This window comes from Amblyomma mixtum, chromosome 1 (genome assembly GCF_055824585.1).
Source record: "Amblyomma mixtum isolate Tamu chromosome 1, ASM5582458v1, whole genome shotgun sequence".
Taxonomy (NCBI): domain Eukaryota; kingdom Metazoa; phylum Arthropoda; class Arachnida; order Ixodida; family Ixodidae; genus Amblyomma; species Amblyomma mixtum.
The window spans coordinates 42,749,139-42,768,825 of record NC_143012.1 but is presented as its reverse complement, the minus strand read 5'-3'; the positions used below and the strand labels follow the sequence as shown (position 1 = coordinate 42,768,825).

Sequence of the window (19,687 nt, the reverse complement as noted above, 5' to 3'; positions counted from 1 at the left end):
AGCATATTGTTCTTGTCTTGTGCGTAATTACTAGGGCCCGGAAATTTAGGCACTAAATAACCCCGAAATAGGCAGGCATCTAGGCTCTAAAAAATATTGAAATAGGCGCTTTCAATAATACTCTTTATTCATCAGTACAGGATTTGTAAGTCAAGCATGTAGCGTACGCAGTCCTCAACTGAAGCAATAAAGCGCATTATCAGGTTTTCGAACTTAACGCTCCTTTGGTTTTCGCTAAGCATAGCTTTGTACGTTAAAAGGCTTCTTTTGACTTCACATGAACTTAGTGGCGCGAACCTAAAACATGGGAGTTGATAAAGGCTTAGGCCTTCAGGTGATGTGGCCGTATCGTCTCCGCGTAGACTCTGATATGGGAAATTGTTTCTAGGCATTTCTTTTTTTCTACCACTTGTTGCATTTTCGTAGAAGCAGTAGCGCCCTTTCCTTCCAGTCCCCGAGGTGCTGCGGTACTTCTGCCACTACCTTCAACGATTCATCTATTGAGAGCCCAGCCTTTTCCAACTTTGTCATTCTTTCCGTCAATGTTGAGAAGATTGCACTAATATATGTCAGGTCTCTTTCCAAACTCGCCTCTAGTTACAATTCGAGAAAAACGTTCGGCGAGACCCGTGCCTTTTGTGTGTGCTTCGGCGCGCGCCTTTCACCGCACATAGACAGATGTCTCAAAATTGAAAAACGGCACCGAGGACCGAAATGCCGCATTTAGGCATTTATAGGCAAAAAATGAGGTTCAATAGGTAGTATTTCCTAAAAAATGAGAAAAAAGCAGGCAAGTGCAAAAATCCCCCGTTCAGGCAAATGCCTAAATTTCCGGGCCCTAGTAATTACACTGACTGCTACAGCCTCAAAGTTTGTTTTCAAAAATATATCTCGCGCAGGGATACCGTTTTCCGCTATGATTCCGACGCAACCTGAAAGCCTGTTCGCCTGCAGTCTATCTCATGGAAAATTTGGAATTTTTTCAAGCTATTTGTGTGTTTTGGCCCTACTTTTTTGTCCTGAACGCACAAACCTATAGGGGACATTTATTTATGTCTGTCATGTCTCTGCAGTTTGTTTCATAGGTGTGTAACGTCCCAAAGCTACTCAGGCTATGAGGGACGCCGTAGTGAAGGGCTCCGAAAATTTCGACCACCCTGGGTGTTCTTTAACGTGCACTGACATCGCACAGTACATGGGCCTCTAGAATTTCGCCTCCATCGAAATTCGAACCTGCGTCTTTTGGGTCCCAGGCCGACCGCCATAATCACAGAAACACCGCGGCGGCTGCCTCTCATCAGAAAAGTATACAATAGCTGTATCGTACCGGCCAATGCCATGTTTTTGTGTGTTGGGTATTAGGGACAAGGTTAGCTTCAGGAGGCGTTATTCTCGGCTTTCCATGTCTTTTTTTTTTTTTTTGACAGAGAGTTACACAGCCATGCGGGGGTGCATCCCGTGAAGCCACGGGCGTACGAGTAGTTGGCCTCTCTCTGTTGGAAGCGACCTTGTGGGCTCCCGACTCGGCAGTCGACGGCCCTCCCTTGGACGTCCACGGGACGTCCAAAGGAGTTTTAGTGCCCAGTGGGGAGTAGGCGGGCAGCTTTCCCTGCCATGGTCCAACTGCTTGGGCAGGCGCTGAAGACCGGTGTTGTGCACCACCGCCTCGGCGAAGTTTTTGTTTGGAGCGAGGGAAAACTTGTTGGCTGTGACGTGTCGTCTTACGTCCTACAATGCGATGTTTTCATTTTAAGGCGAAAGCCTTTAATGACTCATACTGTCGTCCGTTAACAAAGCGTGTCATGAGCGTTTAGCTCAGGAACTAAAGAAGGCAGAAGAAAACGAATAGTTGCTTTGGGTATAGGAGGAAAAACTGGACCTAGAAGCCAGGTTTGATGACTGTAGAGTAATTTGTTAATTAATTATGGGCAAAAAATGGCGCGAACGTCGATATAGCTACGGGAACGGTGTGACGTCGCATCTACCGGAAGTCGTCTCGGCATAGTGAAAATTGCCACAGAAAACGTCGTATTGGGTGTCAAATTAGTTAGAAAATGTGTAATTAGGCGTAATAAACACTTAAGATCCCCGAAAGATGTATAATTTGGGTATCGATATAGCCACGGGAACGGTGTGACGTCACACTCACCGGAAGTCGTCACGGCATAGTGTCCCCGCAATTTTGTTTTAAACATGTCTTGGTGGGGTACTTGCCTGATTCGGTCAGAATTAATCGAAAATCTGCATCGATGGCGGACCCAAACAGGCAGCTTTCGCAGCGATGGTACTGGTAGCGCCCTCGTGCGCCTTCCGGAGGAACAAGCGGTCTGCCGTTCAGGATGCTGATGAACGCAAGGAGGAGAAAGTGATTGTGCGGTTGGTTTAGAAGTGATTTTTCGACAATTTTATCAATATTGGGCACAGAAAACATTATTGACATGTGACTACCCCGCCCCCCTCCTCCCTGCGTAAAAGGTCGCTCGTTACTCCGGAACACGGGTGATAATAATAATAATACTTTATTTCTACAAAATCAAATTCAATTTGATGGAGGAGGGGAGAAAAAAAGCGGCTATCCCCTTGACGGAGTTCTCTCCTGTTCAGACGGCAGTGAGAAAATGAAGTAAATCGAACATCACGTCATACATGAATAAAAACATCAATATAAGCAATGTCTATAACCGAACAGAATACGCAGAAATCAATAAGGGGTATCAGCACAGTACACGGCCAGTCATCAAATAACAAAAAGGGTGGAGAGCAATTCATAAAACAGGAGTTCATGTATTAGCATTTAACCAAATGAACAATCATACTACGCAGAGAGGAGATGGTGATTTCACGGAGGTTTACGCCTGCTTCAATTAACTTGTTTTGTAAATACGGTAGTTGGTAATTAATTGTTTGACGACCGTAGCTAGTTCTTGTAAACGGTAAAACCCATTGTGGTTTGTGGCGATGCGGATATGGTGAATCGGACTGATGCAAAGGAGCCAGAGAGGAAATGGTGTCTGGTTTGGTTTATGGGGTTTAACGTCCCAAAGCGACTAAGGCTATGAGAGACGCCGTAGTGGAGGGCTCCGGAAATTTCGACCACCTGGGGTTCTTTAACGTGCACTGACATCGCACAGCACACGGGCCTCGAATTTCTCCTCCAAAGAAATTCAGCCGCCGCGGCCGGGATCGAACCCGCGTGTTTCGGGCCAGCAGCCGAGCACCATAGCCACTGAGCCACCGCGGCGGCTTGAAATGGTGTCAATATGGCGCTTTTGCTCAACTGTATACACGCGCAGTAGTCTAGAGGTTTAATATGGTGATGACGCTACTATCCCCAACTGCTGCGAAAGCTTGTTTATTTTCTTGCTTCCCATGGACAATGGAGATTTCAGATTAATTTTGACCGAATCAGGCAAGTACCCCACTCAACCGTAATATAACACACATCTGACCACCGAATTCCACGTCTGTGCAAAATTTGAGCCCGAAGAAGCGAGCGGTTAGGCCAAGATAATTTTTTGCATCCTTTCTCTGAACGACGACACACTCGGTAGAGTAAGGTCATTTAGTATAACATCAAATTTGCCATGAAGTTTAGGATGTCAAAAGCTTTAAAAACATCTAAGGATGCATCAGTCCTGAACTCGAGTAATGGTACTATCGTACTAAACCAAACCATGTGTGAAGCCATGCCATATATTAGAAAGTAGAGTATTTAATTCTAAACAAACCATTATGTGATTGACGTTCTTCAACGACTTGTAAGACTGCAATGATAATAAAACTGACCTGTAGTTCGAGAAATGTCGCTTCTCACCGCATTTGTTAAGTGGGAGCATTCTGGCTAATGTTGATGGAGGAAATACAGCGTCACGAGATATGGTCTTTCTGAATATTACGAGCAAATGTTTCGAGGATTGCATGAAATAAACTAGGAATGGATTGTTACTACCTTTTGGTAGGGTGCATTTCTTGTTAATGTAAGTTTAATACAAGTTTTAGAAAGGCATCATTATCATCACAGCAGCACCGATTGATTTAGAAGAAACGAGTTCGGCAACTGGTGGAACGAGGTTGCTATCAGAACTTGGCTGAATATACTACTGAAAGTATCTAAGACTACCATCTGGTCACTAACGACGACATTACTAATTCTAAATGAAGTGGATGGAGGATTACGGGGTAACATAGAAGACCAAAATTTAGTGTATAGTTATAAGCAAGTCGCACAAAGAAACGAATCTTTGTCCGACTGCAACTGAATGTTAATTTCCTTCTTTACTTCATATTAAAAAGAGAACTATATACAAGACCGAGAGAAATGATAATGTTAAGTTTACATTTTTAGGCAAGGGTAAATGACAGAAAAAGATTAATACTAAATTTATAATGCATAAACCTTACTTTGCTTCGGCAAAATTTTCACCGCACGTATTCTATTTCTGATGAAGAAGGCCAAGTTCGAAAACCATAGATTGTACCGTACAAGCCATGTCAGGCCATCCTCGATACCAGATTTCGTATCCAAGCACACAATCATGAAACCGGAAGGAGTGAACTGACAATCACAGTCGAGCCTTTCACTACAGCGTGCTTCATAGCCTGGGTCCCTTCGGGACGTTAAACACTGCAAACCAAACCAATCACAAATACTGGTATGCAGCAAGATCTCAGTTATATCAGTAACCTGGGGGAATGAAATGACCCATGGAATCGTTTTAGCAGTCTTACGAGCGTTGATATTCAAAAGAAGCATGTTTTAAAAAAATTAGAATGAAGTAAGCTTGTGTATGGATGAGGCGGAAGTGGAATAAGCCTTGGCGCACAAGCAACAGCATGTTTAGATGCACTTACAAATTAATATAAACTTTCATCCCAGCAAAAACGAACGTTACAAACAAGCGCGTGCTCATATTTTACAACGGAACTGGTTTTGAAAAGTCTGGCATGCTTGCATATATCAACGGATAACATGAACCTACGCAACAAAAACGAAGTGTCTTAACTTATGACCTGTCTGCGCCGTGCCTTCGTCATTCATGCATCTTCCTCGACTTGAGCATATTAACAGGACATACATTATCCTACAGAAGAAGAATTTTTCGCGATGTAGAAATTCTCGGATTTGTGTTTCGAGACACTGTTTTCGAGTGGGGAGGCTTTCAGTACAGCGACACGTGACTATGAGACACCAAACCAGCAGGCAACTGAAGACAACCAAGAACACTCTAACAGTCATCTTTCGTCAACTCTCAACGGTCGCTTTCGTCACGGGTACCTCAACAGGACCGGATATTTCCAAGACCATTCCAGTCGCCCCCAAAAGATGCTGAGCTTTCGTCTAACATTCCCCGCCCTATTTCCACCACCACCCTTTCTTTGAAACCAACGCAACATGTCGCTTATTCTCATACCGTCAAATTTCTTGTTTCTATTAAATTCTTCAATCATAACAAACGTTGTTTTTTAGAAGGGCATTCCTTGAACAGGCTATATATTCGGCTTAATTTTAAACAATTCGAGCTCCAACCTTGCCCTTCGGGGATCGTGGGATCGGATAGCATTTGCGGCAAGTGATTGTTTTTTCTGCTGCTTTCTGATCAACTGTCTTCAAGTGATACCATAACTACGCTATCAATTTCCCACTGATCAGCCCCATAAATTAAAAAAATTCCCTATGCTCCTTGGTTTCAGGGGCTGTTCGCTTCCTTCATGCAGGTTTTGAAAGAAAAGTTGATTGAGTTTGGCGTAAAAAAAACTACTCCTGAATAAATCGTACTTATACATTAACTTTTCAGAAACGAAACGAATTTGCAACTTTTTGAGTGACAGAGGGCAATTTTTTTATGCTAGCAAGCACTGCCATAAATCTCCTGTTACCTCAGCCGTCGCACAAGGCACGATTATTTGCTGACGATTTTCGTAATTAACCGTGTCATATAGTACTGACGCCGATGTCCTTCAACAAGATCTTACCCGATCTAAAACATGACGGCAAAGCTGGTTAATATCTGCTAATATTACTAAAATATTTTTGACATCTTTCTACCTCAGGCAGTCTTGGATTCCTTACTCAAGCGTTGTCTTCTGTTCCAAAACATCACCCGTTTCTTCCTTTAAGAGCTTGGACATTACTCGAAAGCACGCTACCATATGATGAACATCGCTAATGAGGCCAACCACAACCTTACTTCAATACGCCGTAATCTGCGATTTGCTGCCCCATGCATAAACGTACTAGCATGCCTAACTTTTGTTCATCCCAAATTTAAACACTCGCCAGCGCTATAGGACCTAGACTAGTTTATACTTTCTAACACGGCCGAAAAAATAAACAAAACTTTACTAGCCGTGTCTATACTGTGATCACCAGTTCTTCGTTACTGCTGCGGAACTAATCGCTCTTATCCAGTCATTTTTTTGTAACCTCGGAGCTGGTGTGATCTCCCGCCGGAAGCCCTAATACCTATCATCCTCAAGAATGCCATCGAGGCCATCACCCTATACTGTCATGGCCATCCCTTATGTGATGCCTCATACCTGGAACCTTATAGGAAAAAAAAAATGAATTTCTCAAACGGCTTAGTGTCCGCCACGTCTTGATCTGCCCACCTTTACCTTGGAGGTTACTTGAAGCAAGGAAAGTATACTACTAACGCTAAAGGGAGCTCGCAAAAGAGTAGTCCTGATCGCCCCCCCCCCCCCCTCCCATAGCGAGACAGGATTAGCACATAGGACGAGGCCCGTCACCTTTGCTTACTAAAACTTTTAAAATTGCACGAGGCGCCAGAGTTTCGGAGAGTGTGCAAAAGTTAGGCTAGGTTCCACATCGCTGCTCAAAAAGAGGCGAATTGTGCAATGTGACGAGTGTGAGAATCTGAATGCAAGATTATGTGGGCAAAGAAACAGGAATTGACAGCAACCACCAGACCGAATACGTACAACATTAGTATAGTAAAATATGTGCTCTAGACAGCGGTGAAGCTGTGCTTCTTGTGATACACATCTTGTTTCATTACCGAAGACTGCGCGTTTTGAAGTGCAAAATACATGCATAACAACACTTAGGATGATCGACGGACTTCGTTGATTGGGTGAGCAGTCCCTGCTTACCTGTGTTGGCGGCGGGCATCGTCTCCAGGCGCGGCTTGTTCAGGCCGTAGAGGTCGATGAACTTGACAACCCACGCTAGGCCTGTGTTTGAGAATGGAGGCACAAAACACATTACCATCTGAGCACAAACGCTCTCAACAATGAAAATCAAGCCTAATCTCAGCGTTGCTTGCATACTTCGCTCTGAACACAGTGCGTAGAGGGTTCGCGATATGGGCAACGCGCGGGAGCAAGACTGCTCGCTGAGCTTCTCTAGGACGCTGCCACCAAACAAACGTTCGGTGTGCGTCATTTACCGTCGTCGGTGATAGACCCATGCGGAGCGAAATGTATATTTGTTCCTTTCCTCTCGTATTTATTGAGTAACATAGTTAACACGATCTGCATTTATTGCCCACGCAGCATGCCTAGGTCAGCAACTGTTTGGCAGGGTCGCGTTACCATGACATCAGAAACGTCGCGTTAAGGGCATCCAAGAATGAACCGCAGCACTCGGGTACACCCCTGTTGAAAAGTCTTCTGGTCACGTGGTCTGACTTTTGCCGTGTAGTTGGGCGCTACGGAATGCCCGAAACTCTAAATCTCTGCAGAGTGAATACAACCAAATCGTGACATTTCAGGTCCTTTTGTTCCTTAGGGATGCAGTAAGGGCTCCACTACAGCACTCTTAAGCAAGCTACATGCTCTGAAGACTTCTGACAAAGGTCTTTATCTACACCCTAAGCACGAAAGGAGTAAAAAGGGAGTAATCCGTTCGCTAGCGCACTCCTAAACATACGGAATACTTACGGTTGCCAAATGAAACAAATTCCCTTTTTAAAGCAAACCAAGTTCAAGCAGTTACGAACATTTTAAACGAGGTTTAAAACCCCTGTATTTGCTATCCTGAATATCTCCGATGCCGCGTTTAAAAGCCTCATTTCAATGTTAACCGCATCAAGATACTATCAAGTTCCTAACCACACCAAGTGTACACAATACAGGAAAATACTTATTAGTTTGTTTTTTTCCAGTTGTCCAGCGATCCAGTAAAAGTACCGCTGCCCGCAAACATAATTCGAATGCTCGAGCACGTGGCTTGACTGACTCCAGCGCCGCACAGAGTTGGCCGCCGGGTTCGGAGTGCACGCTTCTTAGTGTGTTTGAGGCGGCTAACGATAGAGGGTGCGCCGTTCGATTTGACTGAAGGATCTAGTTAAGTGTCTCACTGACGATATAAACCAGTCGGGAGACGGTGCAGACATTATTCAGCTGGGTGACATCAATGGCCACACCGAGGACCTGGATGGATACACGGATTGTAACCGGAAGTTAATGCTAGACTTCTCTGAGCGGCACAACTTAGTTATTGTAAATGGAGAAACAAAATGTGTAGGACAAATCACGTGAGAATTCCGTAGCAGGCAGACGACCATTGGCAACTGCCTAATGTCGCAGGATATGTATAGCAAGCTCGCAAAAACGAAAATAGACGAAGAGGGCGAGTACAGTCTGTGAAGTGAACATAGGCGCATTAGTTTGTATTTGGGAACCCTGATCAAAAGAGAAATACAGAGAAGTGTAGAGGAGAAAACAAAAACTACCAACAAATAGCGCTAATAGCAGCCGTCATAGAGAAAGAAATAGAGAAACACCCCATGGAGAAGTACGATTATAAGCAGCTAGAACTACTCTTCAGTACAAAAATGAAACAAGTAAAAGGAATAAACCGCTGGAGAGGAAGGAGGAAGCCACTAAGCTGTGGAGCAAAAAATTAAGGAGGCCATCGAACAAAGACGGGTGGCTTCAAGGGAACACACAGAGGTAAATAGTGCCCAGTTATCTCAAGAGGAAATAGACTAAAAAGAGAAATATTTTCGACAAAAATAAACAGCAAGTGCAGATCCTCGTTCAGGCTAATAAAAAGCAGTCCACCGGTCACTGTCTGGCTGCAGTTCGCGATGCAACCTGAGGGGTGCCAAGAAAATTTTGGAGCCATATAAGCTGGTTGGGTAAAACTAATCAGGAAAGCAGAAACATGTTCGAAATGCCGAGTGAAAAAGTTTAGGGGGAGAGGAGCGACGATAGAGTAATCTCCCCAAATGGGGGAGTCACACAGGACAGTACAATAGAAAACACCTTTGAACTGACCAGTCTTAACTGGAAAAATGGCGGAAGCAAAAATATTCCTAAATGCTCATACGCAGGGCTAGAGGAAATTCCAGTCAAGCTGATTAATGAACTTGGTCCAAGGAGCAAAAACGCTGATAAAAAAACATTGGAGACAGAGTAAAATGAATTTGACTTATAGAGAAAAAGGAGATAAGCTGAACATAAAATCCTTCCGACAGATTACGATAACACCTGTTATATACAGACTGGCAATGCAGGCGGTGAAATTAAAAATACAGTCATGGGTATAGGATACTCGGAGAACTTCAGAATGGGCTCAGAAGGGGTAGGCGGTTAGATGATAGCCTGTTCGTGCTTACCCAATGCACAGAAATAGCTAAGGCGGAAAACAGACCTCTGTATTTAGCCTTCCTGGACATAAGCGGTGCATACGAAAACGGGAAGTCTACAAATGAAAAAAGTTCGTTTGTGTTCCTTCCTAACACAGAGGAACTTTTTTCATTTGTGGTGTTGATCAATAAAAACTCCTAGTGAATTTTTAATTACGTATAAATAGTTGATTAGAAAGCAGAAGAGAAACAATCTTATGCCGCCAGTGGGATCCGAACCCACGACCTCCGAATTCGGAGGTCCTTCCTATGTATAACAAGCCCCTCATTTCCCATCTTTTGTCTGCCCTCTAATTATTATATATCAGAGAAGAGAGGGCTGTATGTCACATGTCATGGTGAGCTCCCGTTGCAAAATTGCGCATGCTCAGATTGTATTTATCTTTGTGTTTGAGGCACAGAGTTGTCTTTAATGAGGTCAGTTTATTTTTTTTTGCTATCGTCCTGGGTAACATCCTGGATCAAGTGTTCGCTTGAACGTTTCCTGTGAATGCAAGTTCTCTTTTCATCAAGGCTCTATCTTGAGCTAGCGGGTTGCTCTTACTGTATCTCTCTGATGTCGCCGTCTTATTGTGCGCTTACGTTTTCATCACAGTTCGTAGTCTGTTCTCCATTACCTTCCTTTGCTTTCTCATGCTGTGTGTGCTTGACTTTATTTTCCATTCATTTTGCGCAGCTGTTCATTGTATTGGTGAAATTGTCTGTCAGAGTAGATGCCCATGCCTTCAAAATATAGAGGCGTATGGTTCGGAGCCAGCACCCTCTTCGTAGTGTATCAGTCAAGAAGGTATCAGTCATGTATGAATTAGATGCGCTAGAACTTCGGTTTTCACTTTTTTTTTGTTTCAAGGTCGAGCACGCTTCATACAAAGATCGGCGAAGTCGCACTTACGCGATAGCTTTAATGCCCGTGTAAACTGAATTGGTCATTGTCTACTCTACATTCATAAATCGCTGGGAGTCCACATACCACTCCTAGTGCAGCAGTTAAGCGATGCGACAGGTGCTGCCCGTGGTGGGGCTTGTGTTTCTCAGGCAACCTCTGGCGATCAGCCATCATTTGAACCGCCACCTGCCACGCAGTGCAGTTTGCTTACAGTCGGGCGGGCACGTTGTGATGACGTCACTGTGTCCAGTGAGCCACCTAAGAAGAGGTTTCGTAATAAGGGAGTAATTACTCATTGACATCCACCCAAGCGCAGCCATACGGCTACAGAGGAAAGCTATACAGCTTTCTCAGAAACTTCGCAGTTAAAGAACAATTCGTCCTGGTCCGGTGTTCGAACCCGGGACCACCGCTACACCGGAGCAGTCACTCTACCAATTGAGCTAACCGGGACGGCAAGCTTATGGTAGGGCGAGAGCGAATTGATCAATAACTCGAAGTGGGAACAGTGTTGGTCAAATCGCGCACACTATCGACGCTATTTATAGTATGTCCGTGGTCATTGTCTCTTCTTCCTTCGTCGTTGCCTCTGTGTCACGCTGAAGCTCAAGGTGTAAACGTAAGAACGGGCTCAACCCTGTCTTTATGCTCCAGAGGTACAGCGATACATAGGGTGTTTCACCTGACTTTGCACAATGTCTCTAGAAATAGGTTTCTTGAGTTCGAAGCGCGTTTTTTTCCGCGGCATAGCATTGTCAGGGGTGAAGTACATCAGAGTGCAGCTAAGACGTGCTAACTAGCAGGCTCGTTAACTAACTTTGAACAACTGACTCTAACTATACTGTTAGGTGCATTAATTACTGAGAGGCGTGTGGCGCACCGTAAGTAATGTCGGACTTCTCAAACATAACTTAAAAGAGGCCGCGACACATGTAAAAAAACTAGCGTACACCGCATTAATCCGTCCGAAGCTCGAATACGGGTCTGCCATTTGGGATCCTCATCAGAATTATATTATCAGTAACATCGAAGCCCTGCAAAACCGTGCTGCGCGATTCATCTTTTCTGATTATTCATGTTACACCAGCATCACCTCAGCGCTCTTTCCTGTCACTTCCTCGTTTCGCCTTCGGGCTTCTTCTTTCGCGCTGTTTTCACCAATGTCAGAATGGACCAACTAGCCCAGCAAAAAGTTCTGAAGAATAAAGCCAAGTTAGAAAACTTAGCACTGCGCCGTAAAGTTACCGGTCTATCACTTTTCCACAAGCTTTATCATCATCCTTCCCTTCATGGTGAATTCTTTCAGCCACCGCCAGTTACCTTTCCACGTCGTGATCACCCCTACAAAGTTAAACGCATAAACTGCCACTCATCCCATTATGCTTGTTCTTTTTTACCGCGCACAATAACCGAATGGAACGCTTTACCATCAGACATTGCCACAGAATCTGACCAAAATAAGTTTCAACCCCTTATTCACTCATGTTTCAACAACTAAAATGTTTTTTTTTTTTCAGTGTTCTTTATTTCATATTTTCTATTTAATTGCAGCGCACTTTTTCTTGCGGTGCTGTTATTTATTCCTCAAATTTTGCTACTATGCGCATTGTTGCGACGCTTTCTGTGGATCCCTATTTTTTATTTATATTTTGTGATTTATATTTTAGTGTAATATTTTAACCTTGTACTAATGCTTTATACTCCCCCCCCCCCCATGTAATACCTTCAAGTGAGGGCCTCTGGGGGTATTATGAATAAATAAATAAATAAATACCAGTTCTTAAAATTTCGAAAACGCAGTTACACTAGGCGCTGTGGTCCAGCAAATTCTGGCTACACCGCGCCAAAATACATGCGCTTTCGAGAGGCTTGCAGGCAAAGCAACCTCTGCAGTGCACGTAGCTAGTCGAAATAGCCAAAATTTGTTCGGCCACAGGGCCAAGGCTAATCGCTTTTTAGAAATTCTAAAAACTGATGTGGAGATTGCTTAATGTAGGCTGCACGCCCCTCAATAATAAAGGAGTCTAACGGTAATAGTAAAAGGCAACTATTCGGTATTAGTTAACCTACCTGCTAGTTAGCATCTCTTAGCTGCATTCTGATGTACTACACCGCTGACAATGCTATGCCGAAAAAATCGCTCTTTTAACTAAAAAAAACTCTTTTTAAAAATTGCGTAATGTCTTAGGTGAAACCCCTTGTATACCTCCCTGTTTCAGAGCCGTTATTGAGCACCCGAGTTTGCGAGCAATTAGTTGTGAAAGAATTGCGCCCTTTAAGTTTAGGTGACGTCAAAAAAGAGACAATAGTGAAAATTTTTAACTACAGTCGTAATTAAACAGTTTAAGACCACTACGCACATGGCTCGGAATAGCGACACAACAAGTGGTTGCTGAACCAGCCCACGAGGCAAGTTTAAAATTTGCGCTAATAGAGAACGAGCTAGATACCTGCTGCGCACAAATTGAATACGAGTGCTCTAAATTGCGCTTCACTTTCCCGATGAAACTAGGGCTGCCTTTTAGAATACATGGAGGACAGACATTTTCATCAGCACAAGCAAGGCGGGGAACAAACAAATACGAATAACGGATGATGAGCTTGCATTCACACGAAACGTTCAAGCAAGCATTTGCCAGCAGAGACTACACACGATCATTTCAATAAAACAAGTGACCTCAATAAACTCTGCTCTGTGCTTAACACACAAATACAAATAGCATCTGGGCACGCGATATTTTGCAAGGCCACTTTGCATACACCATGACATATGACATGCAGCACACTCTATTCTCTGGTCTATGATAATAAGATTGCAGCATCACGTTATCATAACATCTACAAAACTACATGTTCACAAGACCCTCTTCAGTCGCACTTTTCGGTAGTCAGTAAGAGGCAAGTAGCGCAAACGTTCCAAGCAGCACTAATTTCTTTCTCTATTATGCAATCAGTGCCCAACATATAGAAGGATATGAGGGATCTGTACGCTTAAGATCACTGCCAAGCGCACGCTGATCATAGCGTACCATCACCACGAACACATAACACTCGTGCAATATTTCACTCAGTACAGTCAACACAAACCACAGTCATTCAGTCCTACTTCAGGTGAGAGGAAATTAGCAGCATTCACTACGGAATATACGCTTTCTCACAAACTACCAAGCGATCATCCAAAAGTCGCACCTCCCATGTCCCCCACAGACGTCATAGGACACCTTTTTGGCAGTATAGGCGAACCCAACCCACCGCAGCTCCAAGAAGACTGACAACTATACCATAGCAATGTGATGGCACAGGAGCAGTCCTCAGTTTTACACTGTCTAATAGAGCACCAGTTGTCCGCTTGCTCTGCGCAATTCGCAGTTGTTATTAACAAGCATTGTTTTAATGTTCACTGTAGTCATACAGGCATACACCCTGTATAAAGCAGGAGCTGAATTGGGAATAGCTAGGGCACCGATTACGAATTAGGTTGGAGTTTCTCTACCACATCCATTTCAGTAAAACTGCTATTAACCCTAAAACCTAATTGCTACCACCGTATTTGTTATCCAGAAGGTGCGACCCCAAAAATGGAAAATACGCGAGACAAAATGCCGTACTGATGTTTTCAAGCACTCCCTTTTTTACATCAATGAATGGAACAGGCTACCACGTCGTGTTTTCGAATGCCAGTTCGAGGCCCAGTTCCGAACTTTGTTGTCGAACATGTGGCATGCTCAATGATCACTTGCTATTCCGCGCCTTTTCGTTCGTTTTTTTTTTTCTCATTGCAACAAATTTGACGGATGTGAATGTACAGTTAACGCTCTCTTTTTCTTATTGCGTTCCATTGCATCTTGCACAAATGGTTAGCCCATGTCTTATTTTCGGTTTTTATATGTACTACTTCTCGCCCCTGCAATTATGTCTTCACGGTGCTGCAGGAACTGTAAATAAATAAATAAAAATTTTCAGATCACTGAGGCGACCCGCACTGGAGCAATGCGAAAGCAAAACGTCCACATACTATATCGACGTCCGCGGCTATTCTGACGTCCATGCACTATATCGAGGTCCATGGATATTTTGATACCTAAGTGTATTTTCTTTGCGTTGAATTAATTAGCTAGATGCACCTCGTCAACGAAATTTTTGCCGCGGCAACATTTTATCACACACTGTCACAATCACACCACACATTTATCCTCAGAGAACGACGTAATCGTGCGGACAGGATTTGCGGACACAAACGCGACATATAATATTTTCCCATTAAAAAACCACGTGGTCTTTCGAAGGCAGCGGCGTCACAACCGTACGACTCGAACTGTGGCTGGTAAGATAAGAAATAAGCCCTCACACGTAGCCTACGGGAACTTAGCACGAGGGCAAAAAGTAACCAAGCTCTTGAAATTAACGCCGATAAAGGGCGAGCAGCCGCACTCAACAACCTCACGAGATGACGATATAACGCCGGTTTATCCCGGTACTGAAAGCAGTATAGCCATGCGACGCACTTTCGTGCATTTTCGTAGTTTTTTTCATTTATTTTTTCTTTTAGCGACCGGCATCTTTGTTGCGCCATTCACCGCAAGCGATCCCTGATTAAGGTACACAAAAAACGAGCCAACCATGTGATGACCGCATCAGCACCATCAGTGACTGATTAAAAGAATTGAATCAGGGACGTTTTACGGGAGATACCACTTAGCGTTCAAGTTTGTTGCCGTGTTGATTATTCAAGTCCGACAACGATGCTTGCCACGTTGCTGTGCCAAGGCCAAATTTTTGCCATTTCCATGACTTACGTGCCCGGGAAGGGCTACTTTGCCAGGAAGCTTCTAGAAAGCGTGTGCATTCTACAGCGATTCCGGCAAGATTTCTTGGGCCAGACCGCCGAGATTAACTGCGTTTTCGAAATTCTAAAAACTGGTATGGATATCACTTACGAAGGGCTACATGCCTCTCAGTAAATAAGGAGACTAACAGATAGTAGGTCAGTCCTTTAGGAGAGGACTCCCAGCTCCACATAAGTACTGAAGGGTAAGTGGTAATGTAATGGTCAAAAAAATTAACCAGCTTGCTAGTTAGCAAATCTTAGCTGTAATTTGATGTACTACACCGCTGACAACGTTATGCCGTAAAAGCGCTATTCTAACTCAAAAAGCATTAAAAAATGTTGGAAGTCTTCGTTGAAACATCCTTTATAGCCTCCTAGGTCGAGTTTTGTAACAATTAAAAAGTTAACTATGTTGTATTAGTTAACAGTCCTACTAATTATCACGTCTCAACCTTATTCTATGGCGGTATACCGCTCACAATGCTATGCCGAAACAAAGCGCCCTTCCAACTCAAAAAGGAGTTTTTTTAAAAATTGCTAAACATCTTAGGTGGAACACCCAGTATTTTTGACAAAGGCCATACATACACTTTCGCGAATAATTTCAAACATTGCGAAATAATCTCCGAAAAACTTCGATATTTTGCCAGCCTTCCAATCACTTCTGGCGCGAATACCAGAGGCGTGACGAACATGAATGGTGAGGGTAAAGTTAAACGCAACAAGCGCCTGATAGCCGAATAAATCCCGATAGCCTTGGAACTTGGCAGCGTGTCGCGCCTACGACAGTTTGCATGAATGTGGTTCTACTTCTCGATCTGACCGATAAAAAGGGGCCAAAAATGAAAAAAGAACGCAAGAGTGTTCAACACGACGAGTTAATGCCGACTTGCGCGACATGCGATATGGTCGTCTATGCCAGTGCTGAACAGTTAGCGATTAACATCCCAGGGGCTTGTGACAACGTTACGGAGGATCATAGCTTCTGTGTGTTAACGGTGACTTATTAAATCGATGCGTGCTCGTATCTGTGTGTTAACGGTGACTTATTAAATCGATGCGTGCTCGTATGCGAACGTAGAATGACACAGCAAGCTGAAGCGAGTAGCGGGCAGTAAATCCCCCCCCCCCCCCCCCCCCCCCGCGCACACACGCATACACAGTTCATGCTAGTTTAAAAGTTTGGTGTATTTGGTTCAGGGGGGTTTAACGTCTCAAAGTGACTCGGGCTATGAAGGACGCCGTAGTGAAGGGCTCCGGAAGTTTCGACCATCTCGGGTTATTTAGCGTGCACCGACATCGCACAGTACACAGTGTTATAGTGTAAAAGCGTTAGGGCAACTTCAGTAGGCGGAAGTATCAGTGAAACTTTGGGGCCTCCTCCTCAACATATGAGCAGAGTGGTGTTCTGAGCCAGTTGGTAAAGCATGTTTAAGGGAGGCGTAGCGCGAAAAAAAGACAGGGACGAGAGAGACACAAGACACAGGGTCCTGTGTCTTGTGTCTTTCTCGTCCTTGTCTTTTTTCGCGCTACGCCTCCCTTAAGCATCCTCAACATATGCCTGACAGTGTCATCGGTATGAAAGAGCATGTGATCGAACCGCGTGCCTATACTGCTGACCCAAAAACTGAAGGCCTCTTCCATGCTATGAAGGAAAGCGGCTTTACCGTTTCTCATGAACATTCACATCACCTCATCCATTCCCCCCTACTCCAGGAAAGCAAATCGCAATCCTCTCCCAGCTAACCTCCGCTCCTTTAATATTATCTTTCACACCAGAGGATGCTTGAACCCATTGGTACGAAGGTTGGTTCCCTGCGGTACCGGAAAGAACAGTGCTTCTAGTTTAGGGGGGTTTAACGTCCCAAATCGACTCAGGCTATGAGGGACGCCGTAGTGAAGAGCTCCGGAAATTTCGACCACCCGGGGTTCTTTAACGTGCACCGACATCGCACAGTACACGGGCCTCTAGAATTTCGCCTCCATCGAAATTCGACCACCGCGGCCGGGATCGAACGCGCGTCTTTCGGGGCAGCAGCCGAGCGCCATAACCATCGAGCCGCCGCGGAGGCTGACAGTGCTTCGAATTCCCAAACAGGGGGTACTCGCTGAGCGGCAACTTCGGTTCTTACTTCCCTCCCTGCTTTCTAGATCGCGTCAGGGCGTGCATTTCACTTCTAGATCAGCAACAGGTACACGATCTACCCTGAGCTACACATGACAGCGTGTTACATATCACAGCTTGCACTTATACCACCGCGATTAGCGCAAGAAATCGTCTGGGCTGAAATACAAGTCGTTACGGTATCTTCGCATTTCCGTTCAACGCATTTTCCACGCTAAAATAAGCTCCAGTATTTAAATATTCGCGGATTCAACAGCGCGAGTTGCAGAAGTGACCGATTGCAATCTCACTTACCCTTGCTGCAGCGAATGAAGCTCCGGGAAGGCTTCGTCCACGCAGAGCCTTTTGAAGAGGCAAACACCGACAACACCGCACTTCCAACGAGCTGGCAGCACTGACACTTTGGCACAGTTCTTTCTTACGCGATTGAAGACGTGATCTGCCGTGTTTAGCGATGGACAAGCGAACTGCTGGCACAACACGACGTTGTCCGGAGCCGGTAGTGGGTGGGACCTTTGCATTCCTTGCACGCTTTCACTTGACGGAAATTTCAAGGCCCCAACTAATGCAGGGCTTCAGCTGATGCCGCAGTTCGACGACGGAAGCAGGAATGGTTCATTAATTTAGGTAAGGTCAGTTTCGAATGACGTCACTAATTACTGCGAAAATTACACCCGAGTACCACTGAAAGGGCGACGCCATGCTGCAGCCGCATCGCTAAAGCACGGTAGGCTTAGAGTAAGTCTCGCCAATTCTCGTCCCCTGCGCCGAGACGCAGGGGTGGTGGGAGGGGGGGGGGGGGGGGTATCTTCAGTATCGGTTTGCACGTGTTCCAACTGAGGCCAAAACGACGCCTTCGTTTCTTTCTTTTTTTTTAGGGGGTGGATCGCATTGTTTCACTCATGTTTTAGGCTCTCGTCTATCGCGCTCGTCTGCTTGTTTTTTGTTTCTTGTTCAGGCTGGTGCATGCAAGTGCACGTCACCTGTTCATCCTGATAGGAGATACGGCAACAAGTACGGTTAGCTATCGCCAAAACTGCGTTCGCTTGACGGAGTGTCATGGAACCTTGCCGTAATATTACGAGAGCAGAAACAGCGGAAGAAAGCACGTTGGGAATATCTGTTTCGTTCCACGAATTGTCCCTTGCAGCCTCTGGCTGTTGAACAACTCTTTGTCGAGCTTGTCGAACACTTTCAATAAAGAGTCAGCCGAAGTTTGGGGGCCAAGGTGCCAACTATGCCCATTGATGTTTTCAGGCTTGCCGATTACAATTGCCCGCTCTGGTGACGTCACAGTTGCTTACAGCAGAAGGGTAAATTTTATGACCGACGGCGCATTTTGTTTTCCAGATCAGGCGTTTAATGATGCCGCATTAATTAACAAATTCAAAAACTTTATCACAAGACTCAAAGCAAACGGTAGTGCAGTGCTGTCAAGGGTTCCGATGTTTCATCGACGCATTGGCGATGGGCATCGAGAATATCCGCACAAATTACTCCACGCTTCGCTTCACCGTCATCAGCCACACGGAGTCGGTCAAGATGCCCATATAAGAGTTCTAAAATGGACTGTGTGGATCGCAGATACGCGTACATTCCGCGATCACGTGGTCTGTCGCGAGCAGTTCTGGTATCGCAGAAAGGTCTCCTGTTGTCTCGAGATGCGTTCTTTTAGGTTTATTTCCTAGATGTCTTGGCGCAAAGATCCGGTTCGGTTTCGGTTTGTGGGGTTTAACGTCCCAAAGCGACTAAGGTTATGAGAGACGCCGTAGTGGAGGGCTCCGGAAATTTCGACCACCTGGCATTGTTTAACGTGCACTGACATCGCACAGTACACGGGCCTCTAGAATTTCGCCTCCATCGAAATTCATCCGCCGCGGCCGGGATCGAACCCGCGTCTTTCGGGTCAGCAGCCGAGCACCATAACCACTGAGCCACCGCGGCGGCGGAGCAAAGATCTAGGAACGCTTCTGAATAGCATCGGCATTTAACATGGCGTGAATACCAGTGGTATGTGTTCGCAATTGGGGTTTTACATGTCCGTAGTGCCTGTGTGACGAATTGCACAAATAAAGTGAAATAAAAACGAAAATCAAATGAAATTTCTTTAGAGTCAGTCACTTGGATTCCGTTTTCCAGGAGTATATACCTTATCACGGTTTGCATCTGGATTGAGGGCGCGTGAGTGTTGGACTGTGCTGCTCATGCGCAGTAGATGCCTGTATCCAATCCGCCAA

At 44.9% G+C, this 19,687-nt stretch overlaps 1 protein-coding gene across 1 annotated transcript; it reads right to left on the bottom strand.

Annotated features, from left to right (window-relative positions):
• Positions 1 to 751: 751 nt before the first annotated feature.
• On the bottom strand, positions 752 to 18,045 carry LOC149366152 (uncharacterized). Its single transcript, XM_089569669.1, has 4 exons — positions 17,745 to 18,045; positions 7,111 to 7,191; positions 2,215 to 2,342; positions 752 to 768 (listed from the first exon to the last, which is right to left on the bottom strand). The coding sequence occupies exons 1-4, from the start codon at positions 17,969 to 17,971 to the stop codon at positions 752 to 754; spliced, it is 453 nt and encodes a 150-aa protein (XP_089425795.1). The 5' UTR covers positions 17,972 to 18,045.
• Positions 18,046 to 19,687: the final 1,642 nt, after the last annotated feature.

Coding starts and splice junctions, on each gene's coding strand:
- LOC149366152 (XM_089569669.1), bottom strand. CDS start 17,971: ATGCAAAGGTCCCACCCACTACCGGCTCCGGACAACGTCGTGTTGTGC. Junction 7,192..17,744: donor CTTCATTCGCTGCAGCAAGG/GTAAGTGAGATT, acceptor TCTCAAACACAG/GCCTAGCGTGGGTTGTCAAG. Junction 2,343..7,110: donor GATGCCCGCCGCCAACACAG/GTAAGCAGGGAC, acceptor TGCGTTCATCAG/CATCCTGAACGGCAGACCGC.